This window comes from Danio rerio, chromosome 7, assembly GCF_049306965.1.
Source record: "Danio rerio strain Tuebingen ecotype United States chromosome 7, GRCz12tu, whole genome shotgun sequence".
Lineage (NCBI taxonomy): Eukaryota > Metazoa > Chordata > Actinopteri > Cypriniformes > Danionidae > Danio > Danio rerio.
The window spans coordinates 48,131,040-48,144,823 of record NC_133182.1 but is presented as its reverse complement, the minus strand read 5'-3'; the positions used below and the strand labels follow the sequence as shown (position 1 = coordinate 48,144,823).

Here is a 13,784-nt window from a genome sequence, read left to right as displayed (position 1 = left end):
TTTATGCCAATGAGCGCCATGCATGACCCTGCAAGTCTGCTCCAGACAGCCCTGGAGGAGCACTCGCTAGGCGTGTGAGGATAGGACGTGCTCCTCACGCCTCATTACCCAAACGTCCTATCTGGGTCCCCCAGTCACTATCGTCAGAGCGGAAACGGCTATGGACGCGCCTCCATGGCCTCATATACTCACTCCTTCATTTTAGCCTAGCACACTTACTCTACACTAAGGGGTCCTTTGCCATTGAAACTCCTTTGGCCAGGATTGGTGTTCATGTTGGTTGTCTCAAAGATGCCATTACACAGCTGTCTTTAAAATGAGATTACTAAAAACCCTCAGCTTCCCATTGGAGTAGTGCCAAAATATTGAACCTGCAAAAATATTTACTGATCTGAATGCCCATTTACTCTTCTGTCCTCCTTCAACTCGACATGCTGATGCAATGCCCTTACCTTTCCTCATAAAGCGAATGAAGACTCTTTGGCCAGACCTCAGTCGCCCTTTTTGGCTGTAGCTGGAATGGGGCGTTTTAAATGCACTATAAAGGCTATTTGCTCTAAATGTGCTCTGGGTGTGCCTAATATGTCCGCAGCCAAATGTCAAAAGAGTTATATATCCCTTTATGCACAGAAGGGCCCTCAGGGCTTAATTGACTATGGTGTAAAGGGAGTTGAGGAGGGGTGAAGGAACATGATGAAAATGAATACTGTTCATTATCAGACAAACAGAGCCCAATGGCGCTCTTAAAATTGGCAGGGAGCGAAGATTTCCCAATGTTAAAGCACATTTGTCCGCCGAGTAATTATCGGACTGAACTTTCCATGGCATTGTTTCAAAATTATGAAGAATTATGCATTTTTCACATTTAATGTGTGTGAGTGGCAGAGGGCTGCCAACTGAATTCGGTGCAAGTGTGTGCGCATAGCCTATCTAATATAAGCATACTCTACGTAATTGAGTTAATGCAGGTATAAACGCAGGTCTGCTTCGCTAGGTTATAAAATCGAGTCCCAGCAGATTTGCTTTTAACTTCTGAAATATATTACTCAACTTGTGTTTCACTCACATCTCTTTCAATCCGCACACATTACGCCCGTCTCCGTTACGTCTGCTTTCCCAGCTCAACGTCTGTGATATTCTCACTGTCTGCGCTGCGCTCGACAACCGCCTGGCAACTTCAAATATTTATCAAATGGAGGAGGGAAAGAGAGAGCCCTCTCCATCCCGCTACAGTCATTTACCAATTATTTTGAGTACCTGCTGACAGGTACGTGTCACAGTCAGCTACCCTTCCCCAGTCCTTCTCCTCACATGATTTACCTTTCCCCCTGCTGAGGAGGAAGCCGCCAAGCTACAGGCAGGGAGACAGAGGAAGTGTGGCAGAAGAGGGCTGCTGTGGCATACAGCTGAAGTTCTCACGCTTTGATTCAGGAAACGGTTGATTCGGAGGAGGAAAAAAAAAGCCTCTCTTTGTCAATGCATTAGAGGCAGAGAATGACAGAGAGAACGTAGAGGCGAACTGACAATTGGGTCGGAATAGAAAACAACCTCATTAAACCAGGAGAGCGATATACCAACAAAACACCTATCAAGGTCTGTCACCGTATATTCTAGCGTTTGAAACAAAGAAAGAAACAATATGCGCACCTAAAGCATCACACACACTTTTGACAGTGTGTATTTCAGTCTACATTACTGGAAAGCTGAGCATTGAGGACTTAAATATCTTTTTGTTGCAGCATAGAAAAGCAATGTTCTGTTTAAACAAGCAGTAAACCAATTATGTCTCCGCAGCATTTATATGTATGTGCAGAACAGTGAGTACAAGAAGAATACAGTCGCCTCTCTTTCTAATGTGTGTTTATATATATATATATATATATATATATATGTATGTATGTATGTATATACACACACACACACAGACATATATGTAAGAGCATAGTGTTATGAGCCACAAAACACTAAAGACACGAAGTGCTGTTCTCATCAGAGCAAGGAATAAATGAACAACTCTCCAATGTGTGTGTGTATGCGCCTGGACCTCCTCGAGGGGACACTTCACAGCACTATCAACGTTCTCTGTGCTCCAAATTGTCTGCTTTCTGTCTTTTGAGAAGCAGCAATACTCCATGAAAAACAGCAAAGGTGAAAAAAGAGAGATAGATGGAGAGAGAAGAGTAAATGAAGATAAGAGACTGGCTAAGTAGCTATTCTCTCTCACTCTCTTTCTTTCTCTCACACACAATGAGTGTCAGTGGCTGGATTACCAAGATTAACTAACATACAGGTTTGTGATTATAAAGGAAGAAATGACGTACAGCAGTTTTTTCTCAACTGGTGGGTAATGAAGATATGTACATAAACAACAATGTAATTTACTCTTTAACTAGCACAGGTGGATTGCTGGATCCTAACTATAACTAACTTAGCTAGTCTAAAAAAACTGTTCTTTATTTCTCAAAACAAACTTGAGGGTCAAGGACTGTTCATCCAAACACAAGTTATGTTGTGGTGATGCTGCTTGCCAGCAGTGGATTTGGAAAATAACTAAACTGTTAAATGCTGGTATGCTATGCAGGTAATTATAAAAACTGTGACCACAACTGGATATACCATGAACAAAATAATCAAAAGAATTCTCTCTAAAAAATGTATAAACTAATGATAAAATTTAAATTAAATACATACAGATAAAACACATTTAATTAGAAGTATTTGTTGCATTATCACTTGATAGTACATTTGATGTGGACATTTGTGCGAACAAACAAACAAACAAGTTAATTCATTTTTTTTACTTTTCAGTTAGTCCCTTTATTAATCAGGGGTTGCCACAATGGAATGAACCGCCAACTTATCCAGCATTTGTTTTACGCAGCGGATGCCATTCCAGCTGCAACCTATCACTGGGAAACATCCATACACACGCATTCACACATGAGAATTTTATCTTACCCAATTCACCTATACCACATATTTTTGGACTTGTGGGGGAAACCAGAGCACCCGGAGGAAACCCACGCCAACATGGGGAGAACATGCAAACTCCACACATAAATGCCAATTGACCCAGCTGAGGCTTGAACCAGCAACGTTCGTGCTGTGAGGCGACAACGCTACCTACTGTGCCACCGCGTCGCCCATTTAATTCATTCATTTATTATCTTTACGGCTTAGTCCCTTATCCAATTTATACAGCACATGTTTTACGCAGCAGATGCCCTTCCAGCTGCAACCCATCTCTGGGAAAACATTATGTATATATATATATATATATATATATATATATATATATATATATATATATATATATATATATATATATATATATATATATATATATATATATTTATTTATTTATTTATTTATATATAGTTATTATTATTATTATTATTATTAGGTGAATTATCCTATTTAAGCAAAATTTGTAATACGTTAACACTGGCCCTATAAACTAAGAGGAAAACAGAGAGAGATAGAGAGAGAAAGAGAGAGATTCTGGCACTCTGTGAAGCTCACCAAGACATCTCTATTATCTCTCCACTATGTGACTTGCAGAAGAGAAGAATAAAAGGCAGAAGTGTCTGCCTGCTGTGATGTTTAGAGTTTTTCTGCTCTGCCAGAACCACTAGGTAGTTCTAATCCCACATCCTACCAATGACCCGGACCCGCTGCATTACGATCCTATCGGGCTGTGCGCGATACGCCTCTAATTGAAAAAGGCCCTGCACCATGTCTAAACCTCTCCTTGCAACTCCAGCGCATGTTGTGTCTGCTTGCAGAATCGGATCTGTAAGAGGCTTACGAGCTCGTGTGCATGTATATGTGAGTGTGTTATGCTAAGCACGCATGTGGGTGTTTGTGTGTACGCGTATGTGTGATACGTTTAAAACAGAGTAGATTGATATTTGAAGCAGTCAGGCAAAGGAAGGAATTAACCACCTTTACTTGGTTTTAATTACAACGAAGTCCACCTCTGTAGCAGAGAACTAAAAATACACGCAGGGTTTCCCAGTGGGACTGAAGTTAGCATGCCTTACGGCTGCTCATACCTCAAACACACACACACACACATAGCAAAGACTAAACTTTAACACCAGAAATAAAGCAGGCCATACATCCTCGATGTGTATTTTGGGATCTCAGTCTAATTCAATAAGATAATGCTACAAAAAAAATGATACATCAAAAAAAGAAAGAAATGGAAGAAAAGGAGAGAAAAAAAATCAAATCTGAAAAGAGAGAGCAAAAGGCACAGGGGAATAGTAGATGAATCCAGGTCTTAGGGGTGTTCCAGCGAGTAAAATAAGGTTGAACCTCAATAGGATCAACATTCAGGGCAAAACTGCAATAAAAGTAGAAATGTGACAGGGAAAATGATCTGTAATTAGGACAAACAGCACTAAAAGCAAGTTCAAAGATAATTGTTTTTGGAGGGGCGTGTGACTGACTGCCAGGATTCCCAGGGTGGCCAGTTTGCTTGCATGAAGATTGAAAGAGAGAGAGAGAGAGAGAAAGAGAGAGAGAGAGAGAGAGAGAGAGAGAGAGAGAGAGAGAAGGAAAGACTGCATGATAAAAGAAAGAAAAGATGAAGGACTCTGCAGAGAGAAGAAAAAAGGTTAAGAGGGAGGAAGAAACACTCAACAGCAGGACAGAAGGAGAAAAACTGATAGCGCAAAATGAGCAAGGGGGGTGATGGAAAGTCACTGAAGGTAAGATTCGAAATATTTAAAGAGAGAGTGTGAGAGAAAGTTAACAAAGACACCCTACCGAACAAGCACCAATCCATCATAAGACCAGGCATAAAAAACAACAAGTGTCCCAACACCCTTATCCCCACACACATCTCCACACAAAGACTGCTATTGTTGGCGGTTTTCAAAACACTATGGCCTTTGATGGATTCTGCAAGCTAAAGAATAGCTGCACAATAGATGGCAGGGGTCAGGGTATAAAAACGCATTATGAATTACATTTTCTTTTTTTTTTTGATGTTTGTAAAACAGCCCAGGCCCCACGTTTTTGTATTAATCACCTGAGGCGGGTGTTGCATTCCCAAGGAGATTCGCCGGCCAGGCGAGCAGGAGGAGGAGGAGGAGGGGGGACCTGCTGGCCTTCCTTCATAACTTTACATACACTTTCTGCCTGTCCCTCTGTGTATCAGGAAGCTGGAAAGCAGCAGGAAATCGTGACAATGTGAAATGCTATAAATGACATAATTTTATTTTATTTGCAAAACTGCCCGGGCAGCCCTTTCCCCCCCATTTCCTCTCTGTAAAATGAAGTCACACTTGGTGTGTGTGAAACATAAGCATAATTGTGCTCGAACTGACTCAGGCAAGACCTAAAAATACACACAATGGCAGTGAGATGAGCAGAGACAGACAGAGATGGAGGACCGCTTGTCCTTTAGCAGTGCGTGCATTCTCCTTATTTTCGCACACATGCCAATAACACGGGAATAAACGGATGCGAGAATTAAACCTCATTGTCCGCAGTTATGTCCTGCTATATTTAGTGCATGTTTTATTTTCTGTAGGATGCGCCGGGGTCGCTTCACATCGGCAAAATATTGTGTCGCCAGCGCTGTATCCGTCTCTATCTGTGCATGTTTGAGAAGAAAAAAGGGCAGAAAAACAGTTCATCCGTGCAATTTTTGCAATTAAAAAAGACACAAAAATAATTATTCTGCAGCACACTCGAGCGACACATCCTGAATCCATGAAGCACGGATCACGTGTTTAATAAAAAGGTTAATCAGTTGTTAATCAGAGGATTAATAACTTGTTATTTTCTTTACAAAACCATTAATATTGTGCCATAAATATTTAATGCTGATGGGTGTGCTTTTTTTCTTCTTCTTTTTTTCATTGGACTGGAAGAGAAGACTGTGAATCAGGAATCCACACGCTAATGTGCATTAATCATGCTTTGTTAAAGACAAACAAATTCCTTCATGTTTATTAATACAACCTCGGAGACAACAATACACTTTACATTATTTAGAAAGTTATTAATAAAGAATTTATCAGGGGTGCCACCATAGGACTGAGAAAGCTACATGTTGGCTAATGTATGTAGCCCACAGTCACAGACCCTCAGGACGAGGATAATTTTAATGTTAATTTGGTTTTGAGATGGCTGTACATAAAGTATTGCTCTTTTAGGTGAACAAAAGAAAGTTTGGGGAAAGAGTTCTTGTCCCTTTCTCAAAACAACAACGACAAAAAAAAAATCCCTGCCAATCTGCTAATCAAAGCAAAACAAATATTGCATTTCTCTCGCTCCATTTGTTTGAACGAATATATCACATTCCCAAAATACTCGTTCCCGGTTCAAATGTAATTAAATTGTGCCTTTAGTGAAAACATGCAGCAGTTCTCCAATTAGTTCTGTGTTTGTCATTCAAAAAAAAAAGGAAAAAAAAAAAAAAAGGAAAAGAAATACTGGACTTGGGCACGCCCAAGGCACTGTCGCTTTCCGGAATGAAGTGACGCCTGTGTGTTCGGTAGGTTGAACATCAACGCAATAGTTTAGTTTTTGGTCTTAAGACTATTGATGGAGAGAGCAGAGTATACAAACAGTGTGGGTGTTTTGATTGAAGTGAGTTAAAAATACAATTCTATTGATTTCAACTGTGATAGTGTTTGAACAACAGGAAGCGTGAGGGGTGCATTATGATGGCACAGACTCTGTGATTGACTGATTAAAGAGCCATACATGGTGCTTTGTAAAAATAATGATACGAATATGTTAGGCTGGAAGTGTTTGATTTCAATTGCTCTGAAACCGTTAAGTACTGTAGTTTAAGGTAAATTGCGAGGCACAAAGATAGCTGTCAAGACACTAGAAGATGTTTGTCTGCGTTTTCTTTTTCGCTACTTTACACAGACTCTCTTTGGCTTTGATATTTATTTTCACCCTCAAGCCCTTTTAATATGTCAAAATCAACCCTGCATGACTATCAGTCCTATAATGTTAGAAACTCCAGCTGAAAAACAGCTGAAAACTTGAACAGACCTAACTAAATTGAATCTAATAATAATAATAATAATAATAATAATAATAATAATAATAATAATAATAATAATAATAATAATAATTTTCACAGTGATGGGGAAATTTGCAGCTGGAAGGACATCCATAAAACATATGCCTGATAAGTTGGCGGTTCATACCGCTGTGGCAACCCCTGAATAATAAAGGGACAAAGCCGAAAAGAAAATTGATAAATATTATTATTATTATTAATAATAATAACAATAATAATAATAATAATAATAATAATAATAATAATGATTATTATTATTATTATTATTATTATTACTATTATTTTTCCAGTGATGGGGAAATTTGCACCTGGAAGGGCATCCAGTGCGTAAAACATTTGCTGGACAAGTTGGCGGTTCATTCTGCTGTGGCAACCCCTGATTAATAAAGGGACAAAGCCAAAAAGAAAATGAATAATAATAATAATAATAATAATAATAATAATAATAATAATAATAATAATAATACAATTACAATAGTCAAAGTTTTTGCCAGGGAATTACTGTTGCTATTTTTGAACTATCGAATATAATGTCTAAACAGCAAGAAAGCTCTTAACAGATATAAGAGACCATCATGGAACAGACTTAAAAATATATAAATATAATTCATTTTCAGTCAAAGTAGGGCTGTACTTTGATCGAATAACTGAATGGATTTCTCACCAAATGCAATCCATCTACTTGTCAATGCATCCATCCATTCTCTCAACACTCTAGTAGTGGCCCCGTGCCGTCAGAAAACAAATAAGTATAAATATTGCATGTCTACGTGTTTTTAATGGATATCAGCTGAGAACGACTTGACTGAAACCTCTACAAATCTATGAGCCCGAAGCCACTGGTGAATAATTGTCGAATAAAATGTTTGCTGTGCTTCACACTCTCTTTCACATTAATAAATGGAAAACATGGCCATGACTCCATCCAATCTACCCGTTTTATATAGACTCCTTTGGACCAGACGCCCAGATGGACTTCATCATAGGGGTTAGGCGATTTGGCCTAAAGTCTAAATCTCGATAAATAACTCGATTACGATTAATAAACGATTTGATTATTTATGTATTTTTTTGCCCTCATAGTTAAAAGACAAGTTTTGTACAGTAAATCAGCTCACAAATTACAAGTAGGAGATGTTTGTATGAAGGGTGCATTACTTGATTTAAAAATAATTAAAGGAAACACACACTATCTACAATCTATGATTATTTATTGAACATCAGCATTGGACAACTGAAATTAAAACACACATTGCCTAAACCAATTTCACTTTCTTATACAAAAAAAGTGATAAACAACTAACAACTCACACTTTTGTAAACAAAATAAATAATTTTCAATGTTTTTTCATATTAAAGGTAGAAAATAAGTAGGATCTCTTCTTAATCCTGTAAATATTATATTAAACAGTCCGTTTTTTGCATCTTCTGTAAACAAATAAGCTTCCAATCATCGCCAATGTATCGCAAAGTAACACAATAGTAACAAACAGAGCTGGGTTACGAGACCCCACGCGCTGTAGGGGAAAGTAATTGAAAAAATTGAGCTGGAAAAAGTTGTTCGATTATTGGTTCTGAATGATGATTTTGATTATTTTTCGATAAATCACCCAGCCATTCTTCATCATCAAGAAGAAAAAAAAAAGAAATCTTCGCAACACCATTGTGCCACCCCTGCGTGGCATTTAAACCACCTTCGCCCCATTGTCTCCAATGAGAAGCAAAGCCACAGAGACAGAAAGCGAAGGAAGAAAGAACAGGAAAAGAACGAGTCTGTGCCAAAAAAGAACCCGGGAGAAAGTGGGAGAGAGAGATCCATTTTGTGTTTCGGTTAAACACTGATTTCATCACCGGACTAAAACACATAACTTTAAAAGCGAAATCAAATATTAAAAATGACAGGCGGTATAAGTATGGTGAGTGAGCCGGGGTCACGGAGGGAGGAGGCGCGGGCGGCTTGTCAGCCACTATCTGTCAGAGTGAATTAGAAACAATCAGGGGCGACTGAAAGGGAAGGTGATTGTTATTAAGCAGCGGGGCTGCGAGCAAGCTCCCCCAGATGTGGCCATGCATATAAAAGAACAGGAAGCCAGCAGTTTAATTCAGGAAGCGCTAGCGAACACGGCCCGCACAAAGGAGGAAGGAGGAGGGGGAGGGATGAGAGCAGGAGAAAAAGGCCTTTTGTTACTAATAAGCTGGAAGTTACTTTGATAACAGGCAAGGGTTAGGCACCGGAATAAAGGCAGCCCCCCCTTCCTCTACAAGCGCTCGCTTGTTTCATCCTCAATTCATATTTTCGGCAGGACAGGCCGCACCAGTCAGTCAGTATATAATAGGAGTGGAGAAATAAGGAGTGAAATGTAGATAAGTTGACCTTAACAAGGGAGAGGAGAAGAGACAGCCACAGCCATATATCAATTACGCAGCTGTGATCACACTCTGATGATGTGGTAGAGGGTCCGGGACGGACAAGCCCTCCCTCCACAGTCCCCTGAGGATCTCTCTCTGTTTCATCCAGTCTTCCTCACTCTCTCTCCACCACTGGCCCAGGGAAGCTCCTCAGAGTCAGCCATCATGGCCGCAGATTGTCGTCAGGGGCGACAGGGGGAGGGAAGGGATGTGTACAATATGTTTTTCAAAGGGAGCGAAGGCTTGATTTGAATGATAAGAAAAGACGCTAATCTGCTGTGCCGCGGCCTCAAAGGCACATCCACTCTGACACTCCAACCCTCCCGCCACATGGGGAAACACGCAAGCTTGCACGCAGGCTGACCCGAAGGGACCGAAGACTACGTCGCACATGTCCAAACACAGCCGCAGAGCAGCTACAAACACCCAGCATATCAAACATGGCTACTTTCATGCAACCCTGACAGCGGTGACACCAGGCTGCCAAACACTCTGCTCAAAAACAGACAAAAATGAGACTTTGAGGACTCGCTGTGATAGTTAGCGATTGTACAAAGTGCTGTTAATATATGTAAGCTTGCATCACCCTACGTGGCAGAGAGAGTCTCTGGAGAGAGCGCTTTTGTTTGTTCTCCTCAGCCTGTCAAGAGAGACTGCTAACTTCAGCTATGCAAATACTTCACCAGTTGAAAAAAATAAATAAAAATGAAGAGTGTCATTCCAAAAGTCGTTCTTTAAATGACGGCAATGCTTTGATTTCCAGCTTTCTTTGTAGTGTGAGATATCTATGGAAATTATCCTTGCCTTGAGATTTTTACTCTTTTTTTTGTGATCCTGTAATAGCTATAACTGTTAAATAAAAGCATTGTTTTCTTCAGAGATGGAAACGCGGCAGATTCAGAAGCATGTCACCCGTCTCTGTTTTTTAAGCATGATGTGAGGATCCGTGACTGGAGGGTTGTGGTGTTAAACATGCCATTGCTAAATATTACCTCAGGGAGTAACAGTGTATGTATATATATAACACCTGAGAGAGGGAGAGAATGAGAGCGGGAGAAGTGAGGGGGAGTCGGGCATGTTACACAAATCCTGGTGAGACGCATATGGACTGATAGCGAATTAGCGGATGAAAAGTGAGGACGGATACTAGACATGGATAAAGAGAAAGGGAAGAACAAAAGAAGACTGGGTAAAGTGATTGTTCACCTAAATGTATAGTTATGAATTCTTTTGAGTTTATTTCCTCTGTGGAGGGCTTCTGAACAGTGAATATGGATGGGTACTGGAACTGTCAAATAAAAAAAAACAACAACAACAACAGCAAAACAATTGAAATGTATGCTAACTGCACTATAAAATTGTACTCATGGCTCCGGTTGAAATCTAATGAATCTAGAAAGCAACAGTGATTGGATTTGATTTCATTTGAAACTTCAGAAAAAAATACAATAATGACACAAAGACCATGTTACGTAATGTAATGTGTACTTATATAGCGCATTTATCGTGTATGGCCATACTCCCAAATCTCTTCACAATCATAAGAGAGTATCTCCACACCACCATCAGTGTGCAGCATCCACTTGGAAGATGCGACGGTAGCCACAGGACAACGACGCCAGTGAGCTCACCACACACCAGCTATTGGTGGAGTGGAGAGACAGTGATAGAGCCAATTCAGTGGATGAGGATGATTGGCAGGCCATGATGAGGAGGACCCAGAGATCTTAGTTAACATCTCATTTGCAAAACGGTGCTTACTGATAGTATAGTGTCCCCTTCACTATACTGGGACATTAAAACTCAAACAGATCTCAGGTTGAGCGCACCCTGCTGGCCTCACTAACACCACTTCCAACAGCAACCCACTGTAAATCCCAACAGTCAACTTAATCAAACCAAATGAGTGTAGTTAACTCAAAATTGACTGAAAGGTAATTCTACTCATTTGAAAAAAGTTTTGAACTCAGTGTTGAAGGTAGTGAGTAAATTAAATACCTCATTACCTCAACTTAAATGGAGTCCTCAAACAGTTTGAGTTGCCTTAACTTATTGGGTTTTACAGTACTCAGTTGATTTGAGTTCTCTTCATTTATTGGGTTTTACTGTGCTCAAATTGCTTTGTTTACTCAAATAGATTAAGTTCACAGTACTCGTTAGGATTAGTTTTTGAACTTCAAAGGATTGTTGCAATGGGTTTCCTCACACGGTTTGAGTTGCCTTTACATTTTTGATTTTAGAGTGTAGTTTTCCAATCTGGTTTCCCATCCAGGTAGTGGTCAGGCTCAACCCTAGCTTCAGTGAGTAACCGTTTTGGGCTGCAGGGTGATATGGCTGTGGCTATGAATTGATGTTCCTGATAATTCTGTATTTCATGTTTTATAAATTGTGACCTAGTCACTAAAACTAGTCATAAATGTACATTTTGTTTTTCGAAATTGAGATTTACACTAGATTGACACACTTGAAGACTGATTAAATACGATTTATATTGGAATATAGGTTGTTAGTCTTTAAAAAATGGTATGAGATAAAACTACCTGAATATCTGAAATCTGGGTGTTCAAAATAAAAAAATACTAAGAAAATCATTTTTAAAGTTGTCTAATTTAAGATATATTTACAGTAGGAATTTACAAAAATAAAAAATAAAGATTTTGCATTTAAAAAAAAATGTATAATTTTGACTCATACAATGTACTTTTTGGCAACTGCCAAAAACTATACCTGTGCAACAAAAAGTAAGTCGTCCAGGCTCACACTTATGGCTAAAAATAAGTCACTCTTGCTATAAAAGTAATATCATTTTTGGCTTTGAAATCTAACTACTGCAATTTTCTGTAAAGAACAGACTGAAATTACAGCTGGCAGCTAGCTCTCTGCAACTCTCACATGGTCGCCCACAGAAGCTAAGCAGGGCTACGCTCGATCGGTACCTGGGTAGAAGGCCACATGGAAAAGCCAGGTTGCTGCCAGAAGTGGTGTTAGTGAGGCCGGTAGGGGGCGTTCAACCTGTGGTCTGTGTGGGTCCTAACACCCCAGTATAGTGAAGGGGACCCTATACTGCTTAGTGAGTCCCGTCTTTTGGATGAGACGTTAACCCGAGGCCCTGACACCCTGTGGTTGCTAAAAAAGATGTCCTTCTAAAAAGAGTAAGGGTTTAACCCTGACACCCTGGCCAAATTTGCTCACTTGCCTCTGTCCATCATGGCCTCCTAACCATAACCATATCATAATTGGCTTCATCTCCTTTCTAACAATCAGCTGGTGTGTGGTGTGCAATCTGGTGAAATATGTAAGGAATTATTATTGTTATTATTATTATTATTATTATTATTATTATTATATTTTCCCTGAAAATATTCAATTCAATTCAATTGGTGACATATGAAGTTACCATCGACTTAACTATTCGGAACTGAGCAGCTTGGACATTCTTGGACATTTCTTTGTGGAAGGACACAGTTTTCAGAAACATGAGAGGACAATTGTGTAAATGATTTATCTCAGAGTGAACTGTTCCTTTAAGGAAAAGGAAGAGAGATTGTGAGATTGATAAAGTTACAATGAAGAGAGAGAGAGAGATGGTCCATGTAGTCCTATCGTCTCTTCTCCTCTCAGGACATGTCTTAGATTTCAGTGTGATTAGATAGTCAGGGATAGAGAGATGTTCTGAGGGAGTATTAGTAATTAATCACTACTGAAGCTGGGATTTCCACTCTCACTGTCTCGTCTACACACACACACACACACACACACACACACACACACACACACACGCGCGCACACACTCGCTCACACAGTTCCTTTAACCATTCAACAGAACACAAAGAGATGGGAAAAAACACCAGAAAACAAAATAAATAGAAATAAAAATAGCAAAACAATACAACAAAAAAGCATTAAGCAGAGGCTTAAGAGGCAAACGGTTCCCTTTGTGCAATGTGCTAATTATTACCGCGCTCATAATGGGCTCCAGTCTCCTCCATAGACGATGTCTTAACACCTATCATTACTGAATGAAAGGGTGACCATAAAAAAGAAAGAAAGAAAGCCAGCGGCCTCCGCTTACAGCTCTCTTAACACCCCTTCACAATCTTTTTTCTATTTTTATTTTTTTTTATTTTCTGTACTATGAATAAATTTAGTCTGTCCCGGACATGAAAATGTCAAATACCTAAAATACACCTAGGCTAAATAGCATATTAATTTTTAATGCTCCTTCATCCTATGCTGCTATTCTCATATCTAGTATGTCTGCCAACAGCTGTTGCAGGCTCTCTCATAGGGGGATTTATAATCTATCTAAAAGTGTGCTGGA

The 13,784-nt window shown here is 39.5% G+C and overlaps 1 protein-coding gene across 23 annotated transcripts in view; it reads right to left on the bottom strand.

The window, feature by feature from the left end:
* znf536 (zinc finger protein 536) overlaps positions 1-13,784 on the bottom strand; it is a 496,275-nt gene that overhangs the window by 174,002 nt on the left and 308,489 nt on the right. For 13 of the 23 annotated variants that reach the window (XM_073907215.1, XM_073907216.1, XM_073907219.1 and 10 more), the window contains one exon: positions 5,039-5,171. The exons of the other annotated variants lie outside the window; for them this stretch is intronic. In XM_073907215.1, the coding sequence (XP_073763316.1) occupies positions 5,039-5,127 (89 nt within the window). In that variant the 5' untranslated portion in view covers positions 5,128-5,171. The remainder of the gene's footprint in view (positions 1-5,038; positions 5,172-13,784) is intronic. 23 annotated transcript variants of the gene reach the window in all.